Here is an 18,894-nt window from a genome sequence, read left to right on the forward strand (position 1 = left end):
TAATTTGTATGCACATATTATATATTTTTACTTTATAAATATAGTTCGTTTACCCCCAAAATGCAAAGCAGAAGGATGGGGACTTCAGGGAGAACCATCACAAAGAGCACAAGTATGAGTGGAGAGATTTACAAATTGGAGCATAATGATGGGAGCCAGTCAGACACTGCTGTTGGCACGGTTGGAACAGGTGGAAAGAAAAGAAGGTCAAGCCTAAGTGCCAAAGTGGTTGCCATAGTATCTCGGAGAAGCAGAAGCACATCCCAGCTTAGCCAAACAGGTGAGTGGAGTACTTTGTTCAATTTACAGCAAATAGCAATGATTCATGTGGCCAGGTTCTTACATATACCAATCTGCATTTTCTGAGCCACTCACTAGCATGTGTTTGAGAATATGCCATATATTTAAAAAAAAATCTATAATTTTCTTTAAAAGAAATAGAACAAAAGAAGTGTGTGTAATGCGTATGTTTGTGTGTGTGTATGTGTGTGTGTGTGTGTGTGTGTGTGTGTGTAGGGAGGGGGGTGTCATTGTTTTCCTGAGAGCTATTATTTTCCTTATCATTGACATCTCTAAAGAGTGAATGTTACCAGCTGCAAGCGAAAAAAATAAATAAAAACCAGCTCTGTCCTGCTCATTGAATAAATGTGTGTTCCCATTCTATATGCTTTGATTTACAGATGTTTGCATGTGCAAGAATGACTGTAGAAGCCTGTAGCTAGATGTACTTTTGAACTAAATCAATGTAGCTAAAAATAAAATATTATCTTAAATGCAGTAATGCATTTCAGAACTTGTTTTTAGTAGCCAAGAGAAAAAGACCATATTTACTCAATAGAGAATACATAGAAATTAGGTCAGTACATTTCAGTAAATAGAGATTGTACCCTGATGTTTGGGTGACCTGGAGCAAAAAAGAGAGAATAAAGCACAAGAATAAGCTGATGAAAAAAAGCAAGGCATAGAAGCTTAAAGTACCCCTTGGATATTTAGCTTGAGAATAATCTGTTAGCCTGGCACAGTGCAGTCATTCGTTCATCTAGTCAAGGTTAGCACAAAGCTCACGGTAAGTAAAAATATATATTATTCTAAAATATAAAACTGAATTTATTCTTTCTAACTAGAGAATCCCTTCTTTCAAGGCAGTGTGAGTTTTTAGACAGCTTTAATAAGGTAGTACACTACTGATAGAATAGTTTCAAAGTAAAGACATATAAGGTATGTATTTTGGATGAAGATGAGATTTAATGGACATGTTTGGCATATCTGTTTGGAAGCCATGTTGTTAATAGGTTGTGCTGTTCAGAAATTTGACAGCATCAATTGCGTTGATTCTCATGAACATGAGTAAAACACTCACCACGTACACTGAATATGGAACACAGGTAATCAGTAATACTTTCCCCCCTGTTTACTAAGCCACATTAGCAGCTGTCATGCAGCAATGCCAACACAACCCATTGAAAGTGAATGGGCTGTGTTGGCATTAGCACATGGCACCTGCTAGAGTGGCTTTGTAATAGGGGGGTTAGTACATAAGTACATAAGTAGTGCCATACTGGGAAAGACCAAAGGTCCATCTAGCCCAGCATCCTGTCACCGACAGTGGCCAATCCAGGTCAAGGGCACCTGGCACGCTCCCCAAACGTAAAAACATTCCAGACAAGTTATACCTAAAAATGCGGAATTTTTCCAAGTCCATTTAATAGCGGTCTATGGACTTGTCCTTTAGGCATCTATCTAACCCCTTTTTAAACTCCGTCAAGCTAACCGCCCGTACCACGTTCTCCGGCAACGAATTCCAGAGTCTAATTACACGTTGGGTGAAGAAAAATTTTCTCCGATTCGTTTTAAATTTACCACACTGTAGCTTCAACTCATGCCCTCTAGTCCTAGTATTTTTGGATAGCGTGAACAGTCGCTTCACATCCACCCGATCCATTCCACTCATTATTTTATACACTTCTATCATATCTCCCCTCAGCCGTCTCTTCTCCAAGCTGAAAAGCCCTAGCCTTCTCAGCCTCTCTTCGTAGGAAAGTCGTCCCATCCCCACTATCATTTTCGTCGCCCTTCGCTGTACCTTTTCCAATTCTACTATATCTTTTTTGAGATACGGAGACCAGTACTGAACACAATACTCCAGGTGCGGTCACACCATGGAGCGATACAACGGCATTATAACATCCGCACACCTGGACTCCATACCCTTCCTAATAACACCCAACATTCTATTCGCTTTCCTAGCCGCAGCAGCACACTGAGCAGAAGGTTTCAGCGTATCATCGACGACGACACCCAGATCCCTTTCTTGATCCGTAACTCCTAACGCGGAACCTTGCAAGACGTAGCTATAATTCGGGTTCCTCTTACCCACATGCATCACTTTGCACTTGTCAACATTGAACTTCATCTGCCACTTGCACGCCCATTCTCCCAGTCTCGCAAGGTCCTCCTGTAATCGTTCACATTCCTCCTGCGACTTGACGACCCTGAATAATTTTGTGTCATCGGCGAATTTAATTACCTCACTAGTTATTCCCATCTCTAGGTCATTTATAAATACATTAAAAAGCAACGGACCCAGCACAGACCCCTGCGGGACCCCACTAACTACCCTCCTCCACTGAGAATACTGGCCACGCAATCCTACTCTCTGCTTCCTATCTTTCAACCAGTTCTTAATCCATAATAATACCCTACCTCCGATTCCATGACTCTGCAATTTCTTCAGGAGTCTTTTGTGCGGCACTTTGTCAAACGCCTTCTGAAAATCCAGATATACAATATCAACCGGCTCCCCATTGTCCACATGTTTGCTTACCCCCTCAAAAAAATGCATTAGATTGGTGAGGCAAGACTTCCCTTCACTAAATCCGTGCTGACTTTGTCTCATCAGTCCATGTTTTTGTATATGCTCTGCAATTTTATTCTTAATAATAGCCTCCACCATCTTGCCCGGTACGACGTCAGACTCACCGGTCTATAATTTCCCGGATCTCCTCTGGAACCCTTCTTAAAAATCGGAGTAACATTGGCTACCCTCCAGTCTTCCGGTACTACACTCGATTTTAGGGACAGATTGCATATTTCTAACAGTAGCTCCGCAAGTTCATTTTTTAGTTCTATTAATACTCTGGGATGAATACCATCAGGTCCCGGTGATTTACTACTCTTCAGCTTGCTGAACTGACCCATTACATCCTCCAAGGTTACAGAGAATTTGTTTAGTTTCTCCGACTCCCCCGCTTCAAATATTCTTTCCGGCACCGGTGTCCCCCCCAAATCCTCCTCGGTGAAGACCGAAGCAAAGAATTCATTTAATTTCTCCGCTACGGCTTTGTCCTCCTTGATCGCCCCTTTAACACCATTTTCGTCCAGCGGTTTCCTGCTTTTAATGTATCTAAAAAAATGTTTACTATGTATTTTTGCTTCCAACGCTAATTTCTTCTCAAAGTCCTTTTTTGCCCTCCTTATCTCCGCTTTGCATTTGGCTTGGCATTCCTTATGATCTATCCTGTTACTTTCAGTTGGTTCTCTTCTCCACTTTCTGAAGGAAATTATTTGGGGTTCGGTATCATCTGGTGGGAAGAAACCATTTAGCATTAGTGGTAAGTTTATAATTAAGGAAATATATGTTTTATGCATCTGTGGGATCTATTCAGGTTAGGTCTTCTCATCTGCACTGCAGACTGGTAGCACATGTGTAGCTGTTGAAAGATGTCTATTAAGAAGCTGAAGGTTGGTCCAATAATTCCACTCTGGTCTCCTTTCTATTCCAGTACATTAGCTCCAGAGCATCCCCACATCTTCACTCTTTGACTCACTTCCATTTCTGGTTCATTGCATACTTGGGATTCCCCAAATTCACATGGAGGGGCATAATCAAACGTCGCCGGCCAAATAGATCGCCGGCGATCTATGTTGGCGGCGGTGCTACAGCTGGCCGGAACCGTATTATTGAAAAAGATGGCCAGCCATCTTTTTTTCGATAATACGGTTTAGCCCGGCCAAATGCCTTGGAGTTCGCCGGGTTTGAGATGGCCGGGTTTGTTTTTCAGCGATAATGGGGAAAAATGCCGGCCATTTCCAACCCGGCGAAATCCAAGGCATTTGGTCATGGGAGGAGCAAGCATTTGTAGCGCACTGGTCCCCCTAACATGCCTGAACACCAGCTGGGCACCCTAGGGGTCAGTGTGGTGGACTTCAGAAAAACCTCCCACATGCATAGTTCCCTTACTTTGGGTGCTGAGCCCACAACCCCCCCCCCCCCAAAAAAAAAAAAATCCACTACCCACAAATGTACAACACTACCAAAGCTCTTAGGGGTGAAGGAGGCAACTACATGTGGGTACAGTGGGTTTTGGAGGGCTTCCATTACCAGCACAAGTGTTACAGGTAGGGGGGGATGCGTCTGGGTCCGCCTGCCTTAAGTGCACTGCGGTACTCACTAAACGTGCTCCAGGGACCTGCATACACGCAGGCCTCTAAGACTTGTTGCTGCTGTATAACCTTGGCACACCAGTTCACACCTGAAGACTAATCTCTTTGAAAAAGTCCTTTATTTGAATAAGCACGTTTACTCACAGTTAACTGCAGATCAGAGGTTGTGCCCCACTGACAATGAGTCTCCCTGGTACTGAGATTAGCAGTAGGTCAGAGCTGGCAGAATGGTGTACAATGCCCTCTTTCAGCAACATTCAAGGTAAGAACATTCTCTAACGTGGGTAACACATGAAAGGGATCTAAAACTGGCTTACAAAAATGGCCACTACCTCATGGACTACCGGAAACAAAACAGGTCACACTCTGACCCAGTTAGCAGGGGGGAAAAGCACCATGGGAGTACAGCCCAGTACCCTACACCCACCACAATGCATTTCTGATGTGACTCTGCAGGGCACCTAACAGAAAAGGTGTCACACTCACCCGAGAGCCACAACGCAACCAGGGAAAGGCTGTCGGAGGATACAACACTTCTGCTGTCATGGAGGTGGGTACGGCATTTTAGGCTGGCATACAGGCTGGCAAAAAAGGTTTTTAGTTTTATTTTTTTAGTATGGGACAGGGTTGGTGACCACTGGGGGGGGGGTATGGGCAGGTCATCCCCCATTCCCTCCAGTGGTCATCTGGTCATTTGGTGCACCTTTTTGAGGCTTAGTTGTGAAAATAAAAGGACCAAGTAAACCCGGCGATATACTGCTTATCGCCGTTTTGTTTTCCATTATAGCCGAAAGCCGGCCATCTGGTAGCCATGCCCATGCCTGCCCATGTCCCGCCTTCACTTTGCTGCCGACACACCCTTTGAACTTTGGCCGGCAACGCGACGGGAAAGCGACGAGGTTGCCAAAAAAGCGGCTTTTGATTATACTGATTTGGCCACTTTTCCGAGATCGCCGGCCATCTCCTGATTTATGTCGCAAAATGGCCGGCGATCACTTTCGAAAATAAGCTGGATGGTATCCTGTGGTATAATACTGGGTGTTACTCATAGGGACCCCTATACATCTAATTATGATTTACAAACATATTAAAACAAATCCTGGGGCTGACGCTGATCCAAGATGGCTGCGTGAACCGATCGTGTGTCTCCACGCTTCCTTACCTTCTCATGATGCCTAAACAAAGAGGGAAGGCAGCGGCAGTTGCTCCCCCGAACCGACCCCCCTCTTCGCAGATTGGCCCCATGGATTTGTTTGTGCGGACACCGACGGTGCCGACAGGATCAGTGGGTGGCAGATTGGCGGCGTCTGCTACGAATGGAGGGCTTCAGATGCTGCCCCTGCTGGAGGTTACCCTCAGCCCCGATCAACGGGCTCCTCCCCCGCAACCCCAGTGTGTTTCCTCTCCAGAGATGGCGTCAACCCCGAAGCAGCCAGAAATTGGCGCTCCGGAGCTAGCGGGAGCTGGAGAAATCAACCTGGAGAGAGAAGGAATTGAGGGAGATAAAAGCCCTCAATTAAACCGGGAGAATACAACCTTAATTGCAGGAGGAATGAAGGAGAAGGTTATGGACTCAGAAGTGAGAAAGTTACAACCCGGAGGATTACAAATGCAAGGTACTTTATCCTTTTTAGAAGAGAGACCAGCAGAGATATCCCTGGAAAGTCTTTGGGTATTAATTACTAATCTGGGTAAAGTTATATGTCCCCAAATTCAAGGTCTTGAGTCCCGGGTAAGGAAAATTGAAGAGAAGACTGAGGGTTTGGAATTGGAAAAAGAAGAATTGTTGGCTAAGATAAATTCAGTGACTGAAAACTCAGAGAAATCACGAGATTTGCAAATAAATATTGTAAAAGATGTTTCTAATTTGAGAAGAAAAATTGAAAACCTGGAAAATGCTCAAAGATCAAAAAATCTGAGATTTTTGAATTTCCCTAGGGTAGTTACTACTACTCCTAGAGAAATGATCCTATATAATAATTCTCACCTCCAACAGGATATGCTTGGGACCGTGCCTGCCGGAAGTGGTCTGCTAGGCAGGCACGCACTGACCTCAGTGACATCAGTGACAGACAATTTGGCAAAGCAAAACAATCTGAGTGCTGGCCATTAGGACACAGGGTTGATAGAAGAGTTTTAAAAGACTGAAGGAACCGAAAGTGTTAAATGGGGGGAGGGTGGGAGTTCTGAAGGACTGAAAGACATGAACAATTGGGAAAGGAAAACAATCTGAATGCTGGCCATTAGGACACAGGGTAGATAGGAGCATTTTAAAACACTGAAGTAGAGGAGTGTGGTAGCCGTGTTAGTCCACTCTTAAGGTTATCAATAGAAATCAAACAAAATAAAACATGGAAAAGAAAATAAGATGATACCTTTTTTATTGGACATAACTTAATATTTATTTATTTGCATTTGTATCCCACATTTTCCCACCTATTTGCGGGCTCAGTGTGGCTTACAATACATTGTGAATGATGGAAGTACAATTGGTTGCAGTACGATTATGGGTTACATTATGAAGAGTTATGTAAAACAGAGTAAATTCAGGATATCATTTAGGAATAGAACGGCAGAATATAACAGTGGTGAATTGAGAGGGGGACAGAACAGTATCGAGGGAACATAAAGGTCTACATTTTCATCTGTGGGTAGGGTTTTAAGAGTGGTGAGGATACGGGAGAAGAGACTTCAGAAGGGAGTGTATTGGTGCGTATCTATTAGTTTGTATGGACTTCATGTGTTTTGATCCTTGCCGTAGATTTTCTCAAGAGATAAGTCTTCAGTAGTTTGCGGAAGTCGGTCAGTTTGTAGATCGTTTTCAGGTTGCGTGGTAGAGTATTCCAGAATTGTGTGCTCATGTATGCGAAGGTCGATCCATGCAGTACTTTGTATTTTATGCCTTTGTACTTAGGGAAATGGAGATTGAGGAAGGTTCAGGAAGATCTTTTAGCGTTTCTGGGTGGCAGGTCTATTAAATCAGACATGTATGCAGGGGCTTCACCGTGAATGATTTTGTGGACTAAGGTGCATACTTTAAAAGTGATGTGTTCCTTGAGTGGTAGCCAGTGTAGTTTCTCCCGTAAGGGTTTTGCACTTTCGTATTTTGGTTTTCCGAAGATGAGTCTGGCTGCTGTATTCTGGGCTGTTTGAAGTTTCCTCAGTATTTGTTCTTTGCATCCTGCGTATAATGAGTTGCAATAATCCAGGTGACTGAGTACGAGTGATTGCACTAAACTGCGGAAGACAAATCTTGGAAAGAATGGTCTAATTCTTTTCAGTTTTCACATGGAGTAGAACATTTTTTGGTTGTGTTGTTCGCATGAGTCTCGAGTGTTAGGTGGCGGTCAATAGTGACTCCAAGGATTTTTAAGGTTTCTGATATTGGTAGATTTAGTTTAGGTGTGTTAATGGCGGTAAATTTATTTGTGTTGTATTGGGAGGTAAGTATGAGGCATTGAGTTTTTTCTGCGTTCAGTTTCAGTCAGAATGCATCTGCCCAGGTGTTCATGATGTGTAGACTTTGGTTGATTTCGTTAGAGATTTCATTGATGTTCTTTTTGAATGGAATATATATCGTTACATCATCGGCATATATGTATGGGTTAAGGTTATGGTTTGATAAAAGTTTTGCCAGGGGGGTCATCATTAGATTGAAAATAGTTGGAGAGAGGGGGGATCCTTGCGGTACTCCACAATCAGGTATCCATGCAGCAGACGTAGTTGAGTTTGATGTGACTTGATATGAGCGTAAGGTTAAGAACCCCTTGAACCAGTTTAGGACACTGCCTCCAATGCCAAAATATTCGAGAATGTGTAATAGGATTCATACATTTCTTGATTAGCTTTCGAAGGTTGCCCTTCTTCATCTGAAGGAAACGAAAGTGTTAAACTGGAGAAGGGGGGGGGGGGGAGTTGTGAATGACTGAAAGACATGCAAATTTGGGACAGGAAAACAATCTCAATGCTGGCCATTAGCACACAGGGTACATAGGAGAGTTTTAAAAGACTGAAGGAATCAAAAGTGTCAGATCGGAAATAAGCAAATGTGCTAGCTGACGAAGAAGGACAACCTTCGAAAGCTAATCAAGAAATGTATTAAGTTATGTCCAATAAAAAAGGTATCATCTTATTTTCTTTTCCATGTTTTATTTTGTTTGATTTCTATTGATAACCTTAAGAGTGGACTAACACGGCTACCACACTCCTCTACTTGAATGAATGAAAGAAATGAAAATTTACGAGAGGAACACAATCTGAATGCCGGCCATTTGTACACAGGGTAGATAGGACACTTTTTTTAAAAAATGAAGGACGTGAAAGTATTACATCTTGGGGGAGTGGTGAAGAGGAAAGCGGTGGGGTATCCGGATACTGGGCGTTAGGGCAACGGGGGTACATAGACTTTTGAAAGCCTTAAGGAACCCAAAGTGTGGGAAGGAGGAAAAGGAGGGGAGGGAACGGGGTGAGGGGCATTAGGAACAGGGGAGGGGGCCCTGTCACACACTCTCATTCTCACACACACACTGTCACACAGACAGTCTCACTCTGTGACACACCCGCACATTCACTCTGGCTCTCTCTCTCAAACATACACACTCCCAGGAAAACCTTGCTAGCGCCCGTTTCATTCGTTCCAGAAACGGGCCTTTTTTACTAGTAAATAGATATTTGAAAGAAATTCTGGGTTTTACAGATGACATTTTACCTCCAATGACTCAAGTATATACCTAATAAGAATTTTGATGAACCTGAACAACAAATGGATCAATCACTGGATGTTTCCGCAATTTTAGAAACACCAACAGCAGATTTAACAACTTCCGCAACTTTACTAGTTACTTTGGCTTTAGCCATGGATAAAACTTTAATTATGAAAATTTTTTTTAAAAGTAGAGAGAAAGATTTCCTAGGACTTAAGGTCCGCATATTTCCGGATGTATGTAAAGATACCCAAAAGAGGCGTAGACAATTTCTTTTGTTAAAACCAGGGGTGCTTCAACTTGGAGCTACTTTTATGTTACGATTTCCTTGTAAATGCATAATTTGTCATCAATCGGTTAAATATGTTTTTTATGAATCTGTTCAATTATCTGAATTCATAGCCGCCAGAAGTTCTATGAGGCAAAGCTCTTAAATGGAAAAGGACACTGTCATATAGATCGGCTCTTTTTTCCTTTATTTAATTTAGTTATAATCCCTTCTAGTAGTAAATCTTGGATCAGAAGTTGTGGACTTGAGTGTACATAGAGGGGCACAATTGAACGAAAACGTCTATCTCCATGGGCGTTTATCTCCAAGAACGGGTCCGTGAAGGGGCGGACCGAACCGTATTTTCGAAAAAAATAGACGTCCATGTTTTATTCGACAATTTGTGAGCTGGACATTTTTGTTTTTCAGCGATAATGGAAAATGAAAGCGCCCAGCTCAAAAATGAATAAATCCAAGGTATTTGTTCGAGGGAGGGGCCAGGATTCGTAGTGCACTGTCCCCCCTCACATGCCAGGACATCAATCGGGCACCCTAGGGGGCACTTTTACAAAAACAAAAAAAAAAAGGTAAAAGAGCTCCCAGGTGCATAGCACCCTTCCCTGGTGTGTTGAGCCCCCCAAATCCCCCTCAAAACCCGCTGCCCACAAGTCTACACCATTACTATAGCCCTAAGGGGTGAAGGGGGGCACCTACATGTGGGTACAGTGGGTTTGGGGGGTTGGACGACTAATAAGCATTAAGCAGCCAAATCAGGTAGGGGAGGGATGGGCCTGGGTCCACCTGCCTGAAGTCCACTGCACCCCCTAATAACTGCTCCAGTGACCTGCATACTGCTGCCAGGGAGGTGGGTATGACATTTGAGGGTGAAAATAAAAAGTTGTGAAACAGCATATTTTGTGGTGGGAGGGGGTTTGTGACCATTGGGGGAGTCAGGGGAGATCATCCCCGATTCCCTCCAGTGGTTATCTGGTCATTTAGGGCACTTTTTGGGGTCTTATTCGTGGACAAACAGGGTCCAAGAAAAGTGCCCTAAATTCTCGCTAAAAACGCATTTTTTTTCTATTATCGGCGAAAGGCGCCCATCTCTGATCGGCCGATAACCACGCCCCAGTTCTGCCTTCACCACGCCTTTGACACACCCCGTCAACTTTGTACGCTTCCGCGATGGAGTGCAGTTGAAAACATCCAAGTTCGGCTTTCGATTATACCGCGTTATTCGTTTTTGGGAGATAAACGCCTATCTCCCAATTTAGGTCGCAATATAGGCGTTTTTGTCTTTCGATTATAAGCTGGTTAGTCATAAAGTTAATTTTGGAATGAGTATTTCTTTGTAAAATTGACGAAGGTACCTTTTCTGTTTCAAATGTATCATTTGTTTAAAATTTTTTGAAACTAATAAATATAATTAATTAAAACAAATCCTAAGTCCAGCTGTGTTACACTACAGGGGTAAACTATATGAGATAGAAGATGACATAGATTGAAAAGCCAATGTCAAAAATTTAATAAAAATAAAAATAATGGGCTGAATAATCAAAGGAATTTATCTCCTAACTTTGGGTCCCTTTTATTAAGATGCAGTAAACATTAAGATGTGCTTATCATAGCAAAAAAAGGTTTACCATGGGGTGCGCTCAGGTGTCCCGTGGTTATTTTTGCATGTGCACCTGCTAAAAAATAAAATTTATTGTTTAGCGCTGGGGAGGATCGAGGTGGAGAATAGGAATGTTCTGTGCTAATCAGTTGGTACAGCTACATTACCGTATGCTAACCAATTAGTATATGGTTAGCATATGAGCCCTTACCACCAACAAAAAAGGTATCAGTAAGTGCTCACACGCTAATGGGAAAATTAGCATATGACCATTAATGCTGAAAATAGAATAATTAGCCATTTTACTCGCGCAATGTAGATGGCCTTAACGCATGGAAATGACATGCGTAAGCACGCACTGAGACCACATTTTTAGTAAAATGGCCCCTTTGGTAATTTTGCTTCTAAGTTAGCCTCTTTGAAAATTTACTATGGCCTGAGTACCTAAATTTATACTTAAAATTTTCACAACACCACTAAGTTTAAGAGCATGAAAGGTGGATGGCAACAGCAGCACATTTAGGGCAGGGAAAAAGTTAAGGGGCCCTTTTACGAAGTGGCTGTAAGCCCAACACAGGCTTACTGCTCGTTAAAAGGGATGTATCACCGGGCTACCGCATGCAGCCCGGTGGTAGTTCCCTGCCCCAATGCACGCCATTTTCATCACTGAAAAAATAGTTCAGTTTTTGTAGCACTTGTGTGTACCCGGCAGTAATTGGGCAGTGCCGTGTATAGCCCAGTTACTGCTGGGTTAGTATAGGAGATCTCAATGGGTGGCGGTAAGTGCTCTCCCCTGAAATGGCCATTTCTTGAAAAAACAAAGACCTGACTTTTACCTGCTACGGTAAAATGGGGCCTCGGCGCATGTTAAATACATGTGCAGCGCCAGAGCAGGCCCCCTTTTGCTGCAGCTTCATAAAAGGACCCCTAAGAGCCTAACCCTGATTTACCACACTAGGCTCATAAATGTAGGCAGATGACTTTAAGGCCTAAATATATAAGTATACTTTTTAAGCTCATAAATTAAGGTGGCTTTACTATTGAACTCTTAAGAGGGGATTCATCAAGCAGTGTTAGGGCCTTAAGTCACATTATTTGGGCCTTAATGTGAATTAAAAAGCCCTAATGCTGTCTGACCTACAATGCCACGGCAATATTTAAGTCGCTATGGGTTAAGTAGTAATGAGATGCAAAACATGCAAATGTATGCTTTGTTTTTGTGGAGGAGTAGCCTAATGATTAATGCAGCGGGCTTTTATCCTGGCAACCTGGGGTCAGTTCCCACTGTAGCTCCTTGTAACCTTGGGCAAGTCACTTAACCCTCCATTGCCCCAGGTACAAAAAACATAGGATTGTGAGCCCTCTAGGAACAGAGAAAGTACCTGCATATAATGTTGACTGTGCTGCATATGTCTAGTAGTGCTATATAAATGATTAGTAGTAGTACTATAAAAAATGTCCTAATGGAACTTGCGGTGATATACCGCAAGCCGTGTTAGGGCCCATAAATCATAGTAAAATAACCCTGTCTTTATGCTGGGGTTATTTTACCACCTGGACAACAAGGACAGTGTCCCCTCCAGTCCTGCCTGCACTCTCCCAGCACAAGCCCCACCCACCCAGGTAGGGGCTACCTGGTGGTCCAATGGAGAGTCCAGGAGGATCATCAGCGGGTCTGGGACTTTCCAGAGAGTCTTTGGGCAGATGTGAGGTCCAGTCACTCCTGCCCAGTCTAGCACCTTCCTGAAAATGGTGCACCTACCACTAGTGGTCATGTTGCCTTGCTTCTGCCCTAAGTCTTCCCAGACCCTCCCAGACCCCCCCCAGATGACCCCCCCCCCCCCCACACACACACACACAGATCCCTGAATCTCCCCATGGACCACCAATGCTTTTTAACAGGTAGCCCCTGGTAGGTGGGACTTGTGCTGGGGGGGGGGGTGCAGACAGGACTGGGGGACCCTCTACTTGTGGTCTGAGAATATTGGGCAGTGGATTTGCAGCCTGATGGTTCTGGGCCACAGGAATAACACTGCTTGCAACATGGCTCAAAAGCAACGTTATTCTTGGAAGGCAGGATTCAACAAGCTACGGAACCAGGATCTCACAGGTTGCTGAATCCCTCAGGGTATCAAGGTGCTATAAAGGACAATCTTTTACCATACCTTGATGAATCGCCTTATTAGGGGTCCTTTTACTAAGATGCGCTAATTAATTTAGCGCATGATAACAATTAATGCACGCTGTCGTGCAACCCATTGTATACCTATGGGGCCGCATGGCAATTAATACACACTAATTCATTAGTGCACTAAGTGGGCCTTTTACAAAGGCACGCTGGCGTTTTTACTGCTTGCTAAAAATAAGCATGCGCTAAACACTAGAGAAGTCCATATATTCCTATGGACATCTCTAGTGTTTAGCATGTGCCAAAAACACTACTGCACCTTTATAAAAGACACTCTAAATGCATTAGCAGACCTTAGTAATATGACCCCTTAGAGGGGCATAATCGAACGAAAACGTCTATCTCCATGGGCGTTTATCTCCAAGAACGGGTCCGTGAAGGGGCGGACCGAACCGTATTTTCGCAAAAATAGACGTCCATGTTTTATTCGACAGTTTGTGAGCTGGGCGTTTTTGTTTTTCAGCAATAATGGAAAATGAAAGCGCCCAGCTCAAAAACGAATAAATCCAAGGCATTTGTTCGTGGGAGGGGCCAGGATTCGTAGTGCACTGGTCCCCCTCACATGCCAGGACACCAACCGGGCACCCTAGGGGGCACTTTTACAAAAAAAAAAAAAAAGGTAAAAGAGCTCCCAGGTGCATAGCACCCTTTCCTTGTGTGTTGAGCCCCTCAAATCCACCTCAAAACCCACTGCCCACAAGTCTACACCATTATTATAGCCCTAAGGGGTGAAGGGGGGCACCTACATGTGGGTACAGTGAGTTTGGGGGGGCGGTTTGGAGGGCTCCCATTTACCAGCACAAGTGTAACAGGTGGGGGGGGGGGATGGGCCTGGGTCCACCTGCCTGAAGTCCACTGCACCCCCTAATAACTGCTCCAGTGACCTGCATACTGTTGCCAGGGAGGTGGGTATGACATTTGAGGGTGAAAATAAAAAGTTGTGAAACGGCATATTTTATGGTGGGAGGGGGTTTGTGACCACTGGGGGAGTCAGGGAGATCATCCCCGATTCCCTCCAGTGGTCATCTGGTCATTTAGGGCACTTTTTGGGGCCTTATTCGTGGAAAAACAGGGTCCAGGAAAAGTGCCCTAAATTCTCGCTAAAAACGCATATTTTTCTTCCATTATTGGCGAAAGGCGCCCATCTCTGATAGCCCGATAACCATGCCCCAGTTCCGCCTTCACCACGCCTTCGACACGCCCCCATCAACTTTGTCCGCATCCGCGACAGAGTGCAGTTGAAAACGTCCAAATTCGGCTTTCGATTATACCGCTTTATTCGTTTTTGTGAGATAAACGTCTATCTCCCGATTTGGGTCGCAATATAGGCGTTTTTCTTTTTCAATTATAAGCTGGTTAGTCTCCTAAATTTGACTGAAAATAGAGTAAAAATTTAGGAGCCTAACTTAGGAGCCTAAATTTTGGGGTATAGCTTTTTTCGAATATCAAGCTCAATATTATATTTTCCATTTTGTGATTATTTTTTAATATTATAAGCAGTGACCTGAACTAGCCATCATTTTAACCCAGTATCTGATTATAAACCTGCTATACACTTAAGTGCTTTCACGTTGATAGAATCCTTTTTTTTTTAATTTTGAGGATTAGATTATTTCACTTCCTAGGTAGGCTTATTTTCATTGTTTTATAGATATACTTGCTTACTATTTTATTTATTTATTTAATCTGTTTGGTTTCCTCTGGAAGCTACATGTATAGTTAATGGTACCTTGTCTAGACCAAGTCCAAATAGCTACAAATAAATGTATTCTGGGTTAAAATAGAAGGAATAATTGGTTCCTTCTAGGGAAATTAAGATGTGACAGTACTAAAATGTACAGAAAACTCTAGAACTGATATATGGAAGTAGAGCGGAATTTTTCAGAGAGGATTCTATGGACTTACTCCCTGTACTGGTACAACTGTAGAAATGCTTTGCACAGGCTTCACAGATACATTTTTTCAATCATACACCTGTATGAATTAGCTTTCTAGTTTGAGATGCCATTGAGAAAATGAATGACCCAGTTTTTTTATATGTTTTTCTGTATATAGAAGGGAATTGAAGTATATGAAGCTGAGGGGAAGTTTCTGTTCCTTCACATTGTTTTAATATTTCCAACCAAGGAACCAGGGGTGGCTCAATGAATTGTGGTACCTTAAGCCAACTTGCTTCCGCACCCCCCCACCTCAGTGCCCCCCAGAACACCCCCTCCAACTTTGCTTCCATCCCTGGTGCCCCTCACTTACCACATGGACGTTTCAGGGGGAGCCATTACCGCACCCATTGAGGTGGTGGTAAGGGCTCCCACACTAACCTGGCAGTAACTGGGCAGCGCACGGCATTGGACGATAACTGCCAGGTACACTCCAGCGCTACAAAAATAAATATTTTTGTAGCACCGGATATGACGCCATGCTAAGGGAGGGAAGCACTGATGGGGCGCTGCAGCACTTCCTGTTTAGCAAATGGTAAGCCTGCATTGGGTTTACCACCGCTTAGTAAAAGGGGCCCTAAGAGCCCGATGCTCAAAACTCTGATGCTGTTCCGAATAGTGCAGTAAAAATACCACCAGAACAGCGCAGAAGAACAATGTCCTAATGTTAAATGCTAATGAGATGCAAATATAGGCACACTCATAGCATTGAGCATTAGGGAGTTCGGCGGGAAGATTGTGCTTTTGGCATGGGAGGTTTGTGCTTGGCACAAATGCACAGAAGTGCTCAGCGGTAAGCTCGGCTCCTGTGTGCAAGCGCCTGGTAACACCTGCTCCGACCTGGCTTTATTTTTTGCAGCGATATGGCATTTTTGTTTCGGGCACTCTTTTCTGAGCATTGGGGAGGAATACAAAATGACTTCCTTTACATGAGCTTGACTACATTTACATGCTATCTGCGCTAATGCCTGGGGCGCTCGTTTCCCACGCTAGACCACTCTGATCATTCCGCACATGTAAATGCGGGCGCTAGTATGGCTTTAATGTTAAATAGTAGTAGTAGTAGTAGTAGTAGTAGTAGTAGACTAGTGGTCAGTGCAGTGGACTTTGATCCTGGGGAACTGAGTTCAATTCCCACTGCAGCTCCTTGTGACTCTGGGCAAGTCACTTAACCCTCCATTGCCCCTGGTACAAAATAAGTACCTAACTATATGTAAACCCAGTGTGGTTTTTTCTAGTGAAAAAGGTGCCAGTACTCAAATGCCAGGGTCACCCTTTGGGGTGGGGGTGATCATTGAGGGACACACCCTACAATAGCCAGGCCCCCTGCAACCAGTCACAGAATCTATGATAAGGCAGAATTGGTGTGTAGAGTCTGAGCTCTTTCATTAAAACTTGGGAACCATGGGTCAATTTTAGCAGACAATGGAAAAGGTGCCAGTACTCTGTACCCCCAAGTACCCCCACAAAAAATGCCCTGTGTAAACCGCTTTGAATGTAGTTGCAAAAACCTCAGAAAGGCGGTATATCAAGTCCCATTTCCCTTTACCTCATTTACTTTTGAGCATCAGGGCCTAAGGGGGAAAGTCAGTAAAGATCACCCAAAGATGGGTGTGGAACGCAGATCTGCATGTAAACTAATAAGCTAATTAGGTGCTAACAATCAATCATTGGTGTTAACAAGCACTTAATTGGCAATAATTAGGAGTTAGGTGCAGATCTGCTCTAGACACTATTCAATAAAGTGCATCTAAATTTCATAGTGCATACCTCTAAAGGGGGTGTGGCCATGGGCAGGTCAGGGGCATTCCTAGAATTTAGGTTCAGTGTTACAGAATGGCTGCATTCGTGTGCCTCTCTGCCATTAGTTGGACACCAGCATTTATACCAGCCTTTGACAGGGGAAGTGCTCACGCCCAAAGTTAGGCGCAAAATGCATGCTAAGCTATTATTCATAAGTACATAAGCACTGCCACACTGGGAAAAGACCAAGGGTCCATCAAGCCCAGCATCCTGTCTCTGACAGTGGCCAATCCAGGCTTCAAGAACTTGGCAACCCCCACCCCCCAAAAAAATAAATTAATAATGTTCAATGGACTTTTCCCCCAGGAATCTGTCCAAACCCCCTTTAAATTCCATAAGGCCAGCTGCTGTCACTACATTACTACTACTACTACTACTACTACTATTTAGCATTTCTATAGCGCTACAAGGCGTATGCAGCGCTGCACAAACATAGAAGAAAGACAGTCCCTCCTCAAAGAGCTTAAAATCTAATAGACAAAAAATAAAGTAAGCAAATCAAATCGATTAATGTGTACAGGAAGGAGGAGAGGAGGGTAAGTGGAGGTGAGTGGTTACAAGTGGTTACGAGTCAAAAGCAATGTTAAAGAGGTGGGCTTTCAGTCTAGATTTAAAGGTGGCCAAGGATGGGGCAAGACGTAGGGACTCAGGAAGTTTATTCCAGGCGTAGGGTGCAGCGAGACAGAAGGCGCAAAGTCTGGAGTTGGCATTCTCCGGCAACGAGTTCCAGAGTCTAACTACACACTGAGTAAAGAAAAACTTTCTCCTATTTGTTTTAAATCTACCATATTCTAGCTTCATCTTGTGTCCCCTGGTTTTGTTGTTGTTTGAAAGTGTAAACAAATGCTTCACATCTGTCCGCTCTACTCCACTCATTATCTTGTAGACTTCTATCATATCACCCCTCAGCCCTTACTTTATGCAGATCATCCCCAACTTTGGCCACCATTTATTAGATTCCACCCTAATTTTTTATTGTACTTTAGTAAACAGGCTTCTAACAGTATTTCACTGGGAAAAAAATTGACGTCTAAAAGGAAAATTCTTCATTTTAGAATTTTCCATTAATATTTTACTTTGCAAATTCATATATAGCATAGGAAAAGAACCATTAGAAGGAAATAAACAAGGTGCTGCAGGAACATTTCTCATTTCATAAGAACATAACAATTGCCATGCTGGGTAAGACTAATGGCCCATCTAGCCCAGTATCCTGCTTCTAACAGTGGCCAATCTAGGTTACAAGTACCTGACGGAAACCCAATTAGTAGCAACATTCCATGCTACCAGTCCCAGGGAAAACAATGGCTTGCCCCATGTCCACTATGGATTTTTCCTCCAGGAACTTGACCAAACTTTTTTTTAAGCCTAGATACACTAACTGCTGTTACAACATCCTCCAACGAGTTCCAGAGCGCAACTATTCTTTGAGTGACAAAATATTTCCTCCTATTTGTTTTAAAAGTATTTCCAAGTAATTTCAATGAGTGTCCCCTAGTCTTTGTATTTTTTGAAAGAGTAAACATCGATTCACTTCTACTCATTCTACACCATTGGGATTTTGTAAAGCTCAATCATATCTCCCCTCATACATCTCTCTTGCAAGCTGAAGAGCCCTAACCTCTTTAGCCATTCCTCATATGAGAGGAGTTCCATCCCATTTATTATTTTGGTCGATATTCTTTGAACCTTTTTAAATTCCAGTTTATCTTTTTTGAGATACAGTGACCAGAGTTGAACGCAGTACTCAAGGTGAAGTCACACCATGGAGCAACATAGAGGCATTTCTCCACATTAAATTTCATCTGCTATTGGATGCCCAGCTTCCAATTTCTAAGGTCTTCCTGCAATTTTACACAGTCCGCATGTGTTTAACAACTTTGAATAGTTTTATGCCTTGTGCAAATTTAATCATGTCATTTGTTCTGATTTCCACC

At 43.3% G+C, this 18,894-nt stretch overlaps 1 protein-coding gene across 16 annotated transcripts in view; it reads left to right on the forward strand.

Moving 5' to 3' along the window:
- The window catches only part of RIMS1 (regulating synaptic membrane exocytosis 1), an 871,728-nt gene that overhangs the window by 722,025 nt on the left and 130,809 nt on the right, over nt 1-18,894 (forward strand). For 12 of the 16 annotated variants that reach the window (XM_030199020.1, XM_030199021.1, XM_030199022.1 and 9 more), the window contains one exon: nt 45-280. The exons of 2 other annotated variants lie outside the window; for them this stretch is intronic. In XM_030199020.1, coding sequence (XP_030054880.1) covers nt 45-280 — 236 coding nt within the window. The remainder of the gene's footprint in view (nt 1-44; nt 281-18,894) is intronic. 2 more of the 16 variants (XM_030199030.1, XM_030199027.1) reach the window with 1 other exon arrangement.

This window comes from Microcaecilia unicolor, chromosome 3 (assembly GCF_901765095.1).
Source record: "Microcaecilia unicolor chromosome 3, aMicUni1.1, whole genome shotgun sequence".
NCBI lineage: Eukaryota > Metazoa > Chordata > Amphibia > Gymnophiona > Siphonopidae > Microcaecilia > Microcaecilia unicolor.